General features: G+C 27.1%; 2 protein-coding genes across 2 annotated transcripts; both read left to right on the top strand.

The window, feature by feature from the left end:
• The first annotated feature begins 22 nt into the window (after window positions 1–22).
• LOC145746400 (methionine synthase-like) lies at window positions 23–10,511 on the top strand. The gene is made up of 24 exons (XM_082564682.1): window positions 23–122; window positions 452–657; window positions 932–1,091; window positions 1,268–1,360; window positions 1,531–1,637; window positions 2,117–2,283; window positions 2,443–2,605; window positions 3,218–3,346; window positions 3,593–3,769; window positions 4,166–4,324; window positions 4,504–4,626; window positions 5,024–5,321; window positions 5,646–5,875; window positions 6,147–6,299; window positions 6,430–6,549; window positions 6,656–6,902; window positions 7,355–7,479; window positions 7,790–7,928; window positions 8,222–8,413; window positions 8,523–8,719; window positions 8,868–9,068; window positions 9,243–9,344; window positions 9,610–9,813; window positions 9,879–10,511. The coding sequence occupies exons 1-24, from the start codon at window positions 116–118 to the stop codon at window positions 9,960–9,962; spliced, it is 3,783 nt and encodes a 1,260-aa protein (XP_082420808.1). The 5' UTR covers window positions 23–115; the 3' UTR covers window positions 9,963–10,511.
• A 108-nt stretch (window positions 10,512–10,619) lies between these two features.
• On the top strand, window positions 10,620–14,287 carry LOC145746401 (cytochrome P450 3A9-like). Its single transcript, XM_082564684.1, has 16 exons — window positions 10,620–10,781; window positions 10,929–11,022; window positions 11,102–11,213; window positions 11,311–11,360; window positions 11,558–11,654; window positions 11,722–11,801; window positions 11,866–12,003; window positions 12,103–12,169; window positions 12,281–12,374; window positions 12,449–12,570; window positions 12,633–12,705; window positions 12,786–12,946; window positions 13,016–13,104; window positions 13,208–13,345; window positions 13,601–13,757; window positions 13,940–14,287. The coding sequence occupies exons 1-16, from the start codon at window positions 10,730–10,732 to the stop codon at window positions 14,027–14,029; spliced, it is 1,614 nt and encodes a 537-aa protein (XP_082420810.1). The 5' UTR covers window positions 10,620–10,729; the 3' UTR covers window positions 14,030–14,287.
• The last annotated feature ends 2,256 nt before the right edge of the window (window positions 14,288–16,543 follow it).

The following is a 16,543-nucleotide window of genomic DNA, read 5'->3' as shown; positions in this document are numbered from 1 at the left end:
AATTTTTTTTCTGTTTAATTTTAGGACGTGGTTAAAATAGGTTTTGGTGTAAAATTACCTAATTAAAATCACGTTTATTGACTTATTTCCTTAAGTGCAATACCTTATATTCAAAATGGAAGGTATATATATTGATAGTTTATTTTTAAATTTAATTAATGTTTGATTATTTTTGTAAATTTGATTTTCATTTTTTATTTAACAATAGGCCTATTTTATAACTCAAAGTTTCAAGGAAACAGGATTATTCCCAATATGTTTTTGTTTACATTAAATTTAAAAATTTTTGAATATAGAAAATTCACTAAAGCTTAACAGCCTATTCTTTAAATCTTTTAATTTTTTTAAATATAACCCTGTAAAAATTATTTTTGTTGCCTATTTTTAATTTTATGAATATAAAACCCCTTTAATTTATTATTTTTGCTTATTTTATTTTTATAAATTTTAGGTCCACAAATAACCGCAGAAATAACATCAACCTTAAAACAAAGAATAATGGTGTTTGATGGTGGTATGGGAACTATGATACAAAACTTAAGATTTCAGGAACAGGATTTTAGGGGTACAGAGTTCAAAGATCATCCTGCGTCTTTAAAAGGAAATAATGATCTTTTGTCTCTTACACAACCCGAAAGTATTTACAAAATTCACAAGGTATACAAAGTATTTGTGTGTAATAAATCTAATAAATTTTAAATTAAAATTTTACAATAGTGAAAAATATATATTCAGGAATTGAGTCATTTATTTTTTAAAAGTTAATATTACCTAATACTTTTTACATAGAATTTTGTTTCGAGACTTGAAAAAACTATAAACACATTTTCGAACGGACACTATTTAAAATGTTAGCCGTAACACAGAAATAACTTTTTTAAGCAACCTTAAGTTAAAAAAAAATGAAGTTTTATCGTTATTTACAATTTAGGATTATCTTGAAGCTGGTGCTGATTTTATTGAAACCAATACATTTAGTGGAACAAGTATTGCACAGTCTGATTATTCACTTGAACATTTAGTATATCGACTTAACAAAGAATCTGCTATGATAGCTAAAAGAGCAGCTAATGATGTTACTGATGCCACAGGTATGAAGTTTATTAAATTATAATTTAACTTAAAAAAAAAATTGTAAAATTTTTGGGTCTTATTTTTATTTAACTGCATTTTTATTATTTTATTTACTTTTACAGGTATGTTACAAAAGGATGTTGGTAATTTAATTATCTAAATGAAGACCTTTTTTTAATGTTTAATTTTGTAGGTATAAAAAGATATGTTGCTGGCAGTGTTGGACCTACAAACAAAACTTTATCAGTTTCACCCTCTGTAGAGAGACCAGATTTTAGAAATATTAGTAAGACCCTGAATTTTATTATTAAATTTGTCGATTAAGCTTGTTTGTACAAATATTTAAATTATCCATGCTATGTCAATATTAATTAAAAGTCACGTAGGCATTAAGCATTTAATATTTTTTTGAATTTATCAAGCAAAAAGGTAATTTTTATTTTATTTGATGTTTAGCATTTGATGAGCTAGTTATATCTTATACTGAACAAGTAAGAGGTTTATTAGATGGAGGTTCTGATGTTTTATTAGTTGAAACTATATTTGACACTGCAAATGCTAAGGTTAACAATTTAAATTTTTAAATTTTAAAGTAAAATCATTAATGTCTTAATGCGAAATCAAATGCTAATAACAAAAAATTTTGCCCCTTTATCATTGACTTTTTATTAATAAATATATTGCCAAATATTTTGTTGTGACACATAACAATTTTGACTGATTCAAGTTTGCTAAACCATATCCCATCTTACATAACTCAAAAGCTTTTTGTTTATAAATGCATGTGTTGAACTTAATAACTTCACACTTTTAAGTTTAATAATTTTAGTTTTATATCTTTTTTACCTCTTTAGCTTATTTGCACAACAAAGCATTTATATCATATTCCAATTTTTTTATGCTTTATTAATATAAATATTAAATTTTCCAATTTATGTTTCTAATAACTGTACATTTGTTTTGAACATCACATAGTGTGTAAGTTTTTGCATGTTAAAATGCCTGTTTTAACCCCAAGATGAATTATTATTTTTAAATTTAGGCTGCACTTTTTGCGATAGATTTATTATTTGACGATCCAGAATATTCCAAACATCGTGGAATGCCCATTTTTGTATCGGGGACAATAGTTGATAAAAGTGGAAGAACTTTGTCAGGGCAAACGGGGGAAGCTTTTGTAATCAGTGTTTCTCATTCCAAACCATTATGGTGGGTCTTTTGTATGACTTTTGTGGTTAATTTTGCTGGTAAATTTCAATTGTGTGTGTTTCATATTTTACTTAGTAAAACATTTTTTTAATTTTTTTTTTTAATATATATACTTTTTTTAATTTTTTATAATTAAAAAAATTTGATAAAATTTTACAGTTTGGGTTTAAACTGTGCCCTTGGTGCACAAGAAATGCGACCTTTTGTTGAAATTGTCAGCAAGTTTACTGATGCATTTGTTATTTGTTACCCAAATGCAGGGTTGCCAAATACTTTTGGTGGTTACGACGAAACTCCTGAAATGACCTCATCATATTTAAAGGTGAACAAAAATTAAATTCTTAAATTGTTTTTAATTAATTTGGTCCAAAATAAGATTAGAAAAAATTCTATTTATGGTAGTTTTCTTAGTATTTTAAAATTAGTTGTTAAAAATAGTTTTTAAAGAGTGTGACTAATGACATAAAATGCATGCATTTAATCAAACATGACAAATTAATCAAAACACTTTCTTAATATAAACTGCTAAGTATGACATTGCATATTTAAACCGGCAGCGTGGTGTAGTGGTAAGAACACTTGCTACACCACACATGAGGTCGTGGGTTCAATCCCCACTGGTCTCATGCTATAGCGCCCTTGAGTAAGGCGTTATAAACGGTAAGAACTCCAGCTGAGCTAGCACTTAATCAGCAGCATAATTATCGGGCAATTATAATCAATAATATCCCAAACTGCCACAGGCAACTCGAGACTGGGTCGGAGTAACTGATGTTACTCTATGTTTAGGTCCCGCATTCGACTTTCCCACATCGAGGATAAAGATATACAAAAAAAAAAAATAAATATATAAATACAAACCAATTAAAAAAAAAATTTTAACTATAAAAAAGATTTATTTAAACAACATAAAGCAACTAAAATATTTTTTCAGGAGTTTGCAGAAAGTGGTTTGGTAAACATAGTAGGAGGGTGTTGTGGAACGACACCTGAACATATAAAAGCAATAAGTGATGCTGTTAGGGGATGTAAACCTAGAATCTCACCTAAACAACCTCATAAGGTTAATGGTTTAAAGATAAAAATTTACTTAAAATTAAAAAGAAAAATTAGTTAAAACTGTTGTCAAATATCTATAAATATATATAATTTTAGTGTAATATTTTTTTTTTAAATGAACTGTTATTCAAGAATAATTGTTATTATATTATTAAAACTATTTTAAACTTGTTAAATTAAATTTTTTTTTTTTTGGCATGTATGTTAAGTAAAGCCTATTCATATTTTAACTTTATTACATTCATTTCAGGATTGTATGTTATTAAGTGGTTTGGAGCCCATGTCAGTGAGCAAAATTACGAACTTTATAAATATAGGGGAAAGATGTAATGTTGCAGGCTCACGAAAATTTTCAAAATTAATTCAAAAAAATAAATTTGACGAAGCTTTGGAGATTGCTAAAAAACAAGTTGAAATGGGTGCTCAGGTTAGTAAATAGTTAATTGTAACTCTATTTTAACCACAATTACACTTTTGCCATGCTTTTAAACCTGAGACATTAAAATTACTCATGTGAGATCCTTCGATTCCCACTGTTCTATAGCTGTATCACTCTTAAACAAGGGACTATAGGGCAATCATACTCTAGAATATTTTAAACTGCCAAAGACCACTCCAGATGTAGTCTGGGTAACAGATGTTACTTTATGTTTAGGTCATGAAGGCAGATTTCTCACATCAAGGATAAATAAATATAAAAAAAATGTCATGACATGGATTTAGTTGAAATCGAACCCAGGACCCAAAGTAAAAATATCAAAATCACAACAATTGGGTTACACTTCAAAAGTTTTATATTAACACAAAAATGCTTTTTACTTAGATTCTAGACATAAACGTTGATGATGGAATGTTGGATGGAATGAAAACAATGCCGAGATTTATCAACCTTATAAGTTCTGAACCTGATATTGCTAAAGTTCCACTTTGTATTGATTCATCAAACTTTAACATCGTAGTTGCTGGACTCAAATGCACACAGGTTGATTAACTTTAACACTGTAGTTTAAGTGTATTTTAAGTTTTTATGTATTTAAAGGACTAATTTTTTTTAATATTTTAGGTTATGGTGATATACTTTATATTTAATTCATAAAATACAAAAAAAATTGGCCAACATTTTGATTTTTAAAGTAGAAATTTAACCTATTTGTTTTACAGGGCAAATGTATTGTTAATAGTATAAGTTTAAAAGAAGGTGAAAAAGATTTTATTGAAAAAGGAAAGTTGGTTAGAAGATTTGGAGCAGCTGTGGTTGTTATGGCCTTTGATGAACAAGGCCAAGTAATTAGATTTTTTTTAAATATTTTTATTTAAAAATATTTGTTTTGTTTTCTAGAGTAAACTTATTTAATCGTTTAAAACTTCAATTTTGTTTTGTATGTTTTTATTTTTCTTCTATATTTGTTAACTTTGTTAATACTAGCTAGTAGTATTGCCCTCTGGTCAACATTTTAATTGTCACAATTTGGTTGCAACTCATATTGTAACTTACACACAAATAATATTATACTTTACCCACACAAAACAAACTGCAATTTTATTTATTTTTTGGGCCTATAAATTGGACATTTATATACATTGTCCACTAACCTTTTTATTTAAATCGTAAGGCGGGCTATAGTTATAATGAATCTAACATACTGCAAAAATTGTAACAATTTACCCTTTATTACACTAGGCAACTACAACAGAAGACAAATTTAGAATTTGCACAAGATCTTACAACATTTTAGTTCATCAAGTTGGATTTGACCCGAACAATATTATATTTGATCCAAATATCTTAACTATCGGTACTGGGATGGAAGAACACAATGAATATGCTGTTAATTTTATTGAGGCAACAAAAATAATCAAGAATAACTTGCCAGGATGTAGAATTAGTGGTGGTTTGTCAAATTTATCTTTTGCCTTCAGAGGAATGGAGGCAATAAGAGAAGCAATGCATTCTGTGTTTTTGTATCATGCTATAAAAGGTAAGAGAGTGTAAATTATAAGTTTTTGTAAACAGATTTTTTTTTAAAGGTTCATTAAAGTTAGGTTTACAGAAAAGCATTTAACTTTTGTTTTAGGTGTGTTTTTTAAATAAATGTTTAAAAAATAGTCAATGTTAAATATATGTTCAATCGAGTGCTAATTAAATTTAAATTAAATTAACATAAAAAAAAGATCCTAATTATTAAACAAAAATTGTTATTGATTTTCAATAAATATTTTAACAAAAATTTAGTTAAAAAATTATATTTTATTTAAAAAAAAATTTACTGAATAATTTTAAAATTTGTTTAATAAATGTTTAGCTGGGATGGACATGGGAATAGTTAACGCAGGAAACCTCCCAGTTTACGACGACATCAAACCTGAATTACTTCAACTTTGCGAGGATATTATTTGGAACAAGGACCCAGAAACTACAGAAAAGTTACTTAAATATGCTCAGGGGATGGGAAAAGGAGGAAAGAAAGTAGTGGAAACTGAGGAATGGAGGGATTGGGAGGTGGAAAAGAGGTTGCAACATTCTCTTATTAAGGTGGAAAAAAAATGTTTTTTTTTTGTATTTTATTGACATATTTAAACAAAAACATGGCGGCAAAGTGTAGCGTTTAGAACCTATGGCTTTACTCTATGGAGTCCTGAGTTTAATTCCCATTGCTTTTATTCTGGAGTAGTGCAGTTTAAACTCTCGTTAGGCCAAAAAAGTTGACTGAAAATTTCTCAGACTAATATAATTAAAATTTTTTCTAAACTAAATCAAGGCTGGGTTGGATTAACAAACGTTAGTCATGTTTTTTTGTATTTAGGGTATAGACAAATATGTTGTTGATGATACAGAATTGTGCAGATTAATGAGGGACAAATACCCAAAAGCCCTTAATGTTATAGAAGGACCCCTAATGAAGGGTATGAGCATTGTGGGTGATCTATTTGGAGCTGGAAAGATGTTTTTACCTCAGGTAGGGTAAATTGTATAAATAATTTATTGTATTTTTCTTTTATAAATATCCTTGTATTTTAATATTTCTTATAAGGATGCTTGCTAAAGTTTGTTAAATTTTTAATTCTATTATTTTTTTATTATACCAGGTAATTAAATCAGCAAGGGTAATGAAGAAAGCGGTAGGCCATCTTATACCATTTATGGAAGCTGAAAAAAAAGAAAAAATTCTAGAAATGGAAAAACTTGGAATCCAATATGATGAATTGGTACAAAACTTAATAAGAAAACATTTATTGAAAACTTTAAATATATTCAAATATTATTTTTTTAAATTTTTATTTGTTTTTTTTAAATTTTAACTTATTTGGTCAGAATCCTTATGCTGGCACTGTTGTCATAGCAACAGTCAAAGGGGATGTACATGACATCGGCAAAAACATTGTTGCTGTGGTACTAGGGTGCAATAATTACAAGGTCATTGACCTAGGGGTCATGACCCCATGTGAAAAGATATTACGGACAGCAATGGAAGCAAATGCTGATATTATTGGGTTGTCTGGGTTAATTACTCCATCTTTGGATGAAATGATCCATGTTGCTAAGGAGATGGAAAGAATTGGTAACTACATATGTTTTTTTGGCATAAGATCACCAATGTTTTAGTTTTAGTTGTGCATTTAAAAAAATAAAGACCAAAATTGCTATACCTCACAACTAAAATCAAATAAATTTGGCTATGCTCAGTTTTTCCTTTTATATTATAATTTTAACTTGGTTCAAATCTATTAAGCCTTGGTGTAAAAAGGTTGACTTTATAGAGAAATCAGTTGCCCCTACAGTATCAAGTTGACTTTGGCAGTTTGGAATATTATGAATTAAAATTGCCCGATAATTAAGCTGCTGATTAAGTGTTGGCTTAGCAAAAGTTTAATCTGTTTATAATGCCCCACTTAAAAATGCTATGGCATGAAACCAGTTGGAAACGAACCCATAATCTGATATAGTGCAACCATGTGTTCTAACCACTACACTACGCAGCTCGTTTTATGTTTTAATATTAAATTGTTCTAGGTATGAAGATTCCATTATTAATTGGAGGAGCTACCACATCAAGAACTCACACTGCAGTTAAGATTTCACCTCGATATAGTCAACCTACTATTCATGTTTTAGATGCATCAAAGAGTGTTGTAGTGGTAAGTGGGGGTTGATTTATTGCTTAAAAAAGATATACTCATAAACTGACTTATCTAACTTATTGGCATAAAATTTTGATTATGTAATATGTGGTTGTTTGGTATATTTTTGTTGTTTTTTAATTAGAAAATTGCACTATTTTAACAGTAAAAATTAGAAATTTTATATTTTAATGTATTATAAATAGTTTAGTAAACACATGGCATCTATTGGATTACTGTTAATTAAAAAAAAAGTTGTAACGTTTTCTAGAAATATTTTTTTACAATTATAAAATTTTTTAAAAGTAAAAAATTTAAATTTTTTTAGTGTTCCTCTTTATTGAATGAAGAGGTAAAGATGGAGTTTGTGGAGGAGATTGTGGAAGAGTACGAGGATGTAAGACAAGATCATTACGACTCCTTGTTAGATCGAAGATTTCTAAACTTAAAACAAGCCAGAAACAAGGGTAAAATTTATCATTTACTGATTTACATTTTTAAAACAAAAAAAACTTTTTTTAAATATTTTTTAGAGTTTTTTTTAATAATTTTTTAAAGTTCTTTAAATATTTATGAATAATAAAAAAAATATTAACATACCTTTAATCAAAAAAAATAGTTTTGTAAATTATAAGTGTGTTAAATTTTTTTGTTTTTATTATTTATATTTAATGTAGAAAAGCTTATTTCTTTCAGTTTTGAGTTGCATTTAGCAGTTTAAGATAATCTGGCCTAATAATCCCTCTTGTTTATTATTTAGGTTTAAAAATAGATTGGGATGAACCGAACAATATTATACAGCCTACTTTTCTTGGTACCAGAGTTTTTAATGATTATAATATAGAAAAATTAATTCCTTATATTGATTGGAAGCCTTTCTTTGATGTGTGGCAATTGAGAGGGAAATACCCTAATCGGGGATACCCAAAAATATTTAAAGACGAAACTGTTGGTAAGAGTTTTACTTTATGTTTTTTTTTGATACATAATTTGCATTTAAGATTGTACGTTTTGAATCTGGCATTATTATAACTCTTAAATAAAGCTTTATTCTATTTTAGGTGCTGAGGCAAAAAGAGTATTCAACGATGCTGAAATTTTACTTCAAAAAATTATCGATAAAGATCTCTTAACGATGCATGGTATAGTTGGATTTTATCCTGCTAACTCTACTGAAGATGATATTAATATTTATGAACATGATTGTATGCCAAGAATTAATGCACATAAAGCTACTTTATTTGGGTTAAGACAGCAGGTATAAGTTAAAGTGTACAAGCAAAAAATTTTAAATACACATTTTTAATATTTTAAGTTTAAAATCTATATAGTCATCTGTGTCTTTGAATTGTTTTGGTTTATTACATATTTTATTTTAAAATATTTGTTTTATATTTACTGAATAGATTGAAAAAGATGTTGAATCGAATATACCTTATTACTGTTTATCCGACTTTATTGCCCCCATAAACAGCGGGGTTAAAGATTATATCGGAATGTTTGCTGTAACTTGTATGGGTGCTCAACAGTTGTCACAGAAATTTGAAGCACAAATGGATGATTATAATAGTATTATGACTAAGGCTTTAGCTGATAGACTTGCAGAGGTAATAATAAAGACGTGTAAAAATTTAACTAGTCTTAAGGTTTTTGTCATAAAAGTATTTTTTAACTATTTTACATGAAATACTTGTTTTCAGAAAAATTAGTTCTAAAGGGGCTAATATTTGTCCTAAAAACATCTTACTTAATATTTGTAATTGTTACATTCTATATTTCAGGCCTTCGCGGAGGCTCTGCACGAGAAAGTTCGAACAATGTTGTGGCCTTATTCCTCCACTGAAAACTTGGGCGCAGGAGATTTACACAGAATTAAATATCAGGTAAGGTTAACTAATGCAAAATTCTCTTTTTTAATTATTCTTGGTGTGAATCGCATATTTAACAGTCGTTATTTCAGCCCTATTTCTAAATGCTATTGCAAGTTTTGGAATTTTTGGCAAAGTGATAGGGTCTATTTATTTAATTGTTGATTAGTTTTTAAAATTGGCAAGTTAGTATTGTAAAGTTCGTATTTTACTATCAAAGTTAGTTTTATAAATGCGGTGCCTTGCTTAAAACAGTTATAAATATATCTTAACTTAAAAGGGTATAAGACCAGCCCCAGGTTACCCCAGTCAACCTGACCACACCGAAAAACTAACAATGTGGAACATAATGAAAATAAAGGAAAACATTGGTGTTGAATTAACTGAAAGCCTGGCAATGAATCCAGCTGCTTCTGTTAGCGGTTTGTATTTTGCCCATCCCAAAGCTGCTTATTTCTCTGTAGGAAAAATCACCAAAGAGCAGGTATTGTCTAAAGTTTTTAAAGTTTTTTTTCTCTGGTTTTTATGTATATTTTTTGTTTTTATTAGGTTGTTGATTACGCAAATCGTAAGCAAGTTTCTACAGAACAAGTTGAACAATGGCTGGGACCGATTCTATCTTATGATACTTAAAACAAAGTTGTCTAAAAATCCTTTTTTTAATTTAGAAAATCTGCAGTCTTTATTTTAGTTTAAAACTTGTGCATTTTATTGTTGCAACCTTAAGTTTTACATGTTTTGGGTAGTTAAGATAACTTGATGACTTCGTACAAAAAATACTTTAAAACAAAACCCTTAGAGTATATACCCAGATTAAAAAAGTAATCTATGCAGTTTTTAATTAGTTATAGATAGGTGTTACACTTTAGGCTTCAAAATGCTTTTTTTGTTATAAAACCTTATTTGGATGCTGATTTACCATGCAATTATTTTCTACCAAGTAATGTTTTATCCTGATATTTTTTAAGGTTTATCTTCTTTCTAATTTTTAAAAATTGTTTGCCTAGTGTTATATTTTCGTAATAATATTGGTCCTTTATTATTTATATTCGTAACAAAGGTCCTTTATATTCGTAACAAAGGTCCTTTATATTCGTAATAATAGTCGCCCGATATTCGTTATATTGTTTCTTTATTATTTTATAAACAGTCATCGACTATGCTGACTTACGTCAAAATGTGACATTTGTTTTGTTTAGCTTTCTTGTTAGTTAACAAAATTTACGCAGTTGCTACGTCGTTGTTATTATTCCGTCAGACACAACCCGGAAATTGACCAAAATCTGTTAATTACTCGGCTAGATTAATTATTTATTAAACTGTAGTTAAGACTGACTCTTACTATTTTAACGGTAAACAGTTAAGCTTGCCATTATCAAAGCATTTTGTTTAAAGAGGTTATGTTAAAGCGTACACAGACTAGGAATTTCTATGATGTTAAACAAAAACAAGGTCAAGCCAACGTTGTTTGTTTTGAAATAAAAAACGACATTTTGTTATATTAATTTTACTAATATTTAAAATCATATAAATTGTCAAGTTTAGTCTTAAAAAAGATAGGTTTATTTTTTAAAAATATTTAGTCTACATTATTTTCAGTTCTATACAAAGAGAAATATATAATGCTTTATATCTTGGACGTATTCTCTTTTGAAACTTGGATTTTTTTAATTTTAATTGCTGTTCTTCTTAGGTAAAAATATGGATTTTCATTAAATTGAAAATTATAAATATATATTTTAGTTTATAATCCGGTATTTACAATTTTTTAGGTTTTATATTCATCAAAAATGGCAAGCTTTAAAGAAATTAAACATTCCGCACGACCCACCTTCTATTTTACAATTAGGAAATTATCGACGTTATTGGAACGATTTAAACATGGTTAAAACCTCTAAGCTCTCACTAATTTTAATACGTAAAATGATCATTTTTTAAAATATTTTAAATCGTTTAGCATGACAAGTTTTTATCGTTTTAGTTTTTTAAAGAAGATTCTAAGAATATAAAAAGACTTGGAAAAGTTTTTGGGTAAATTTTAGAGCTTTTTTCGTAAAGAAACTAACTTTTATTTATTAAGTTTATTGTTTTTTTTTGAAATTCGTATTGCAAATTATTGACGTCTTTAGTATTGTGTACGGTGTAAAAATTGTGCCAATAGAACGCATTGTAGGCACATATGGCATCTTATACGTTTCAAAATAATGTTACACTATTTATAATTTTAGAACATACACGTTTTTGCAATACAGCATTACAGTTGGCGACCCAGAAATTCTAAAACATATTTTTATTAAAGAATTCTCAACTTTTAGCAACCGGCGGGTAAGGATTATAAACTTAGCACAAAAAATACAAAAAAAAATTTACTTTTTTATTTCCTTTTTTTTAGAATCATTTTATTAAATTATCAGGCAACAAACTTAATCAATCTTTGACAAATACTTCTGGGAAAAATTGGAAAAGAATGAGGTCTAAAAATTAACTATCAAGCTTTAAAATACTGTTGTTAAGAATATTTTCTTTCTTATTGCAGACGAACTATGACTTCTGCTTTTTCGAATTCAAAGTTAAAAGAAATGATGGGTTTAATAGAAACTTGTGTTGACCAAACTATCAACAATTTAAAACAAGCTGTAAATAATAGTAATAATGGAAGATTTTCACCTGAAGAGTAAGGTTTTTGCAAACCTTATTTATAAAAAGCTATATTTACTTAAACTGTTACATGAAATACTTTAATAAATTTAAAATATTTCTATCGTTTTTTTAGAGTTTTTGGCCGATTGACTTTAGATCTAATATGCTCTACAGGTTTTGGAATAAATGTTCAAGCACAGGTACCGTCAAAAGTTATTTTATATAATTTTGAATATATTTAACTTTTTATATTTTATATAATTTTTAATTATACTTATTTAAAATTTCTAATAAACAGTTTTTGATTTTAGGCAAAAGTTGGCGAAAAAGATTCCAAAATAATCAAAATGGCAAAAATGGGATTTGATAAAAGTATAAGAAAATATCCCTTTAATTTATTAATATGTAAGTTAAAAAAAAGATTAATTTTTTACCAAATACTTTTTTGTTTTAACAACATTTTATATTTTTTCGTTCAGTGTTATTTCCAAAACTTGAAGTAATTTTGGAGAAACTAAATTATTCTATTTACTCACGTGAAATGTTAAATTATTTTGAAGAATTGGCCGAAACTTTGTTTGATAGATCGATTCATGAGCAGGTTAATAAAATATGTTATGTTTTATTTTGAATTTTTAACTGTTAATAATATTCCTAATTTAGAGAAGTGCTTTACTGCAAACTATGTTGAAATTTCAAGTTAGTAATAAAGAAATTCAATCTGGAATCTACAAAGGTAAAAATGATTTTGTGTACCCGTAGAATTAATCTCACAAAATCATTTATATTTTCTAACCTTACTTTTCATTGTTTTAGGTTTGACAAGAGATGAAATCATTGGAAACAGCATGATGTTAATTATGGGTGGTTATGAAAACACGACCAACACAATGTTGTTTTTTGTTTACAATTTAGCAACTCATAAACGTGTTCAGAATAAGTTGTATGAAGAAATAAGCAACGCTGTGCAGAAATATGTAAGAATTTATCACTTGATTCTATATATTTTGGGCACAAATTTTAAACACTACTTTATTGGCTTTTAGGGTAGTTTAACTTATGAATGCGTAACTAGCTTGAACTATCTACATATGTGCCTGAACGAATCGCTTAGACTCTATACACCAATCGCACAGTATGTAGGCCTATCATTATTCTAAATAGTTCGTTAGAACCTAAGACCTATAAATTGAATATTATTTTAACGTAAACGTTTTGTTTTATTGCCTTATTTTTAGAAACTCAAGGGTATGTGATAAAGACATTACAATTAAGGGATTATTTATTCCCAAAAATACACTTGTTCAAATTCCGACATATGCTTTGGCTCATGATGAAGAATATTGGGATAATCCATTTAAATACAAACCAGAAAGGTGAATTTATATATTTTAAATATTGTTTTTTCTACGTTATGACAATTATACCAATTGATGGATGTTATTGTTTTGGTAAACTTGTCTTTATTGAGTAAAAGTAAATTGTGCTGCAGTACTTTACTGAAATATGATACACCTTACAAAAAATTTAAAGGGAATTAAAATTTGAACCCTGTGTAGTAGGGTTTAAATGTAATATTTATACCTATCGTAAACGTTTACTGCCTAAAATAAATAATGTTATATAATAAGATTTGAAGATATGGATTCAATCGATCCCATGACATTTACACCATTTGGTGCTGGACCCCGCAACTGTATTGCTATGAGATTTGCACAATTAGAAGTTAAAATTGCGATATGCAAACTTCTTACAGAGTTTAACCTAGATGTTTGTGATGATACACCAGTGAGTAGATCTACTTGTTTAAATATTTAACCTTGCCCAGTTCGTAAAAAGTAATAAGTTTTGTTAAGATTAAAATTAGGTGGGGTCGTTGTGTAAAAAAGAGTTAAATTGTGTAATCTATGTATGTTTTTTGTATGTTTGTTGATGGTAAGAAAATTGATTTTTATATTTTTTTGTAATAGTTTCCTCCACTGCAAATGAATTTTACTGGAACTATGAAACCAATGATATCTTTTTACCTCAAAGTTACACCAAAAAACCAGAGCTTATAAACATAAACTTTTAGATAAAAAGCGTTTGTATCTTATTTATCTCGGTTAATTTTTTTAAAATTTGTACGACTGTACATATTCATTTAACGTATTTCCCCGGCAACCCGTTAGTTTTTTAAAAAGTTATACAGACATTTTTTTATTGCAAACTAGATTTTGCAGTTTTAATTGAGTTACATCATAAGCAACTAGATTTATTTGATAAATAAAATATGGTTCGAAATTATTTGATTATTTTTAACATAAAATTTTATAAATAAAAAATATATGCATAAACATTAACTAAGAATATTACATACCTTTGATTTTTAATTTACAAACCAGCATTTAATATAACAAACAAACAAGAATTATTTTTTAATTATCTTCAAATTTTAAATATAATAAGATATAACCGACCAAAATTTAAAAACCTAATATCAATCTTTAAATTTGAATAAACAATTTTTTTAAAAACTAAAAAAGTTAAAAATTAAATAGATATTTATTTTTAAATTTAAGAGATTTAAATGATTGTTTGATGTGTTCGATAGTGTATCAAGTTTAAGAGCTTTAAAGTATTTAATTTAGTATGGGAATCTAAATAAATACATTCCAAAAAATAAATATTTATGTAGTAATAACAATATATCAAGGTTGGTTAACTAATGATAATTTTTGTAAATTTTTAAGAAAACCTGAAATATTTAACTGTATTTAAATTTTTCGATTAAGACAAAAAAATAATAACTTATTAAGAACAAAAATTTGTTACATACATTGTGATTCAATTTATATTTAAAAATGTAAAATATTAATTAACATGAAATAGTATATAATCGAGGATAAAGCAATTTACATCTAAAACCATCCGAGCGTGATAAATAAAAACAGAAATCGGGGAGTTCCCCGAAGCGTCTTGAAGAAAATTGTATTTTCTTTTTTCTTTTTGATTAGGTTTTTTCTCGCTTTCACGTAAATAGTTGGAAGGTTAACAAAAGAAGTTCATCAAGTTCAACCTAAAAATGACGAAGTTAAATTCATATTTTTAACATGTTATTAATATTAACTGTTTACAAAAGTATTTCTTCGTGCCAAAGTGTCTTGTTATATCTCTAATATTGTTATATCTCGACTGACGATTACAAATTTCATTTCTGCGTTTATCAAGTTTAAATAAATTTAATTTGTTAATTGCTTATAGGTTTTAGGATCGTTTGCTTTAACTTTTAAAATGTGTTTGGCTTAAACAATCATAGTAAAATTTTATTTTTAAAGTACTTCAAAATAGTTCGATGTCGTTACTTTAACTTGAGATTATATTTATGTTAAAACACTCAAAAGAACACCTAAGATAAAAAAAAATTCAAAAAATATTGAACAGAACAAAAATTACATCATTTTTATATTACGTATACAGTTTATATTCATATATCGCGTGTAATTTAAGTTTTCAAATTACGTTATGTAATATTTTATTAAATATATTTTTTGTTTTACAGGCAGTATTGATCATTACAACACATAACAACATCGGTTGTTCAACTTTATAAAATCATTTTTGTTTAATAAAATTGATCATAATATTTTTTTATTATCGAAAGTCTCTTGCAAACATATGTATATAAATAAGTAACGCTTATATATCGAGTCCTGCAGCTCAACGCGTATTGCCATACGTTGTAAGTAGCAAAGTCTAAAGTTCGAAACCCAGCTTCCCCATTGAAAATAATTTTTTTTTTTTTTTTTTTACGCATAGCTATAGTCACAACCTGTAATATAAAAAAAATTTATGTTATGAATACGCAAAGAAAAAAGTGCTCAAATTTTTGTTCTTTTGACTTTTTGAAAAACTTTCTTTATCTTGAATCTTAGTAACGTCATTACAATTCTAATTAACTATAAAATTTTAAGTTTTGCGACAAAAATTTTTTTTTGATCGAGCCAATGATCATACACCCTTGTATGATCATTGGTCGAGCTAAGTATACAATTTTGATAAGTCAAAAGGTCACGCGAACGATTCTATGTACGTGAAATAAAAAAAATGCTCTTATTTTTGTTTTTTTAATTGTTTTCGAAAATTTCTTGGGTTTAATTAGGTCACGTGATATTTTTGGCCAATAATATTGCATACATTTAAGAAAAAAAAAAACTTTTAAATCAAAAAATAATTGTTCTGTTAGAACCGTAGGCCTTATTATAATGTTTACATAATATTTTTCGAAAATATTAATATTCATAAAAGTTATGACACTTTTATTAAAAATTGACAAAATCTCAAAACTTAAAATTTTATATTTAATTAGACGCGCATTGGCCTAACTAACAATCAAGATTAAACATTTCGCGATAATTTTTAGTAAAACAAAAGTTTGAGCTAATTTTTATTTTGGTTTTCATTAGGTCACGTGATATTTTTGGCCAATGATATTGCATACAAATTTTTTGAAAAAAAATAAAAAATTTTAAATCAAAAAATAATTGTTGTGTTAGAACCGCACAGGTCCAATTACCGTGTTTACAAAATATTTT

Source organism: Corella eumyota, chromosome 3 (assembly GCF_963082875.1).
Source record: "Corella eumyota chromosome 3, kaCorEumy4.1, whole genome shotgun sequence".
NCBI classification, from domain to species: domain Eukaryota; kingdom Metazoa; phylum Chordata; class Ascidiacea; order Phlebobranchia; family Corellidae; genus Corella; species Corella eumyota.
Note: the sequence above shows the minus strand (reverse complement) of the source record. Positions and strands in the feature narration are given on the sequence as shown.

What these genes read in the sequence shown, in the direction of transcription:
- LOC145746400 (XM_082564682.1), top strand. An exon ending in GTATTTACAAAATTCACAAG is followed by an intron (nt 658 to 931) that starts GTATACAAAGTA and finishes TTTACAATTTAG; the next exon opens with GATTATCTTGAAGCTGGTGC. An exon ending in ACCAGATTTTAGAAATATTA is followed by an intron (nt 1,361 to 1,530) that starts GTAAGACCCTGA and finishes TTTGATGTTTAG; the next exon opens with CATTTGATGAGCTAGTTATA.
- LOC145746401 (XM_082564684.1), top strand. Translation starts at nt 10,730, where the DNA reads ATGTTAAAGCGTACACAGACTAGGAATTTCTATGATGTTAAACAAAAA. An exon ending in ATTGGAACGATTTAAACATG is followed by an intron (nt 11,214 to 11,310) that starts GTTAAAACCTCT and finishes TTATCGTTTTAG; the next exon opens with TTTTTTAAAGAAGATTCTAA. An exon ending in TCAATCTGGAATCTACAAAG is followed by an intron (nt 12,706 to 12,785) that starts GTAAAAATGATT and finishes TCATTGTTTTAG; the next exon opens with GTTTGACAAGAGATGAAATC.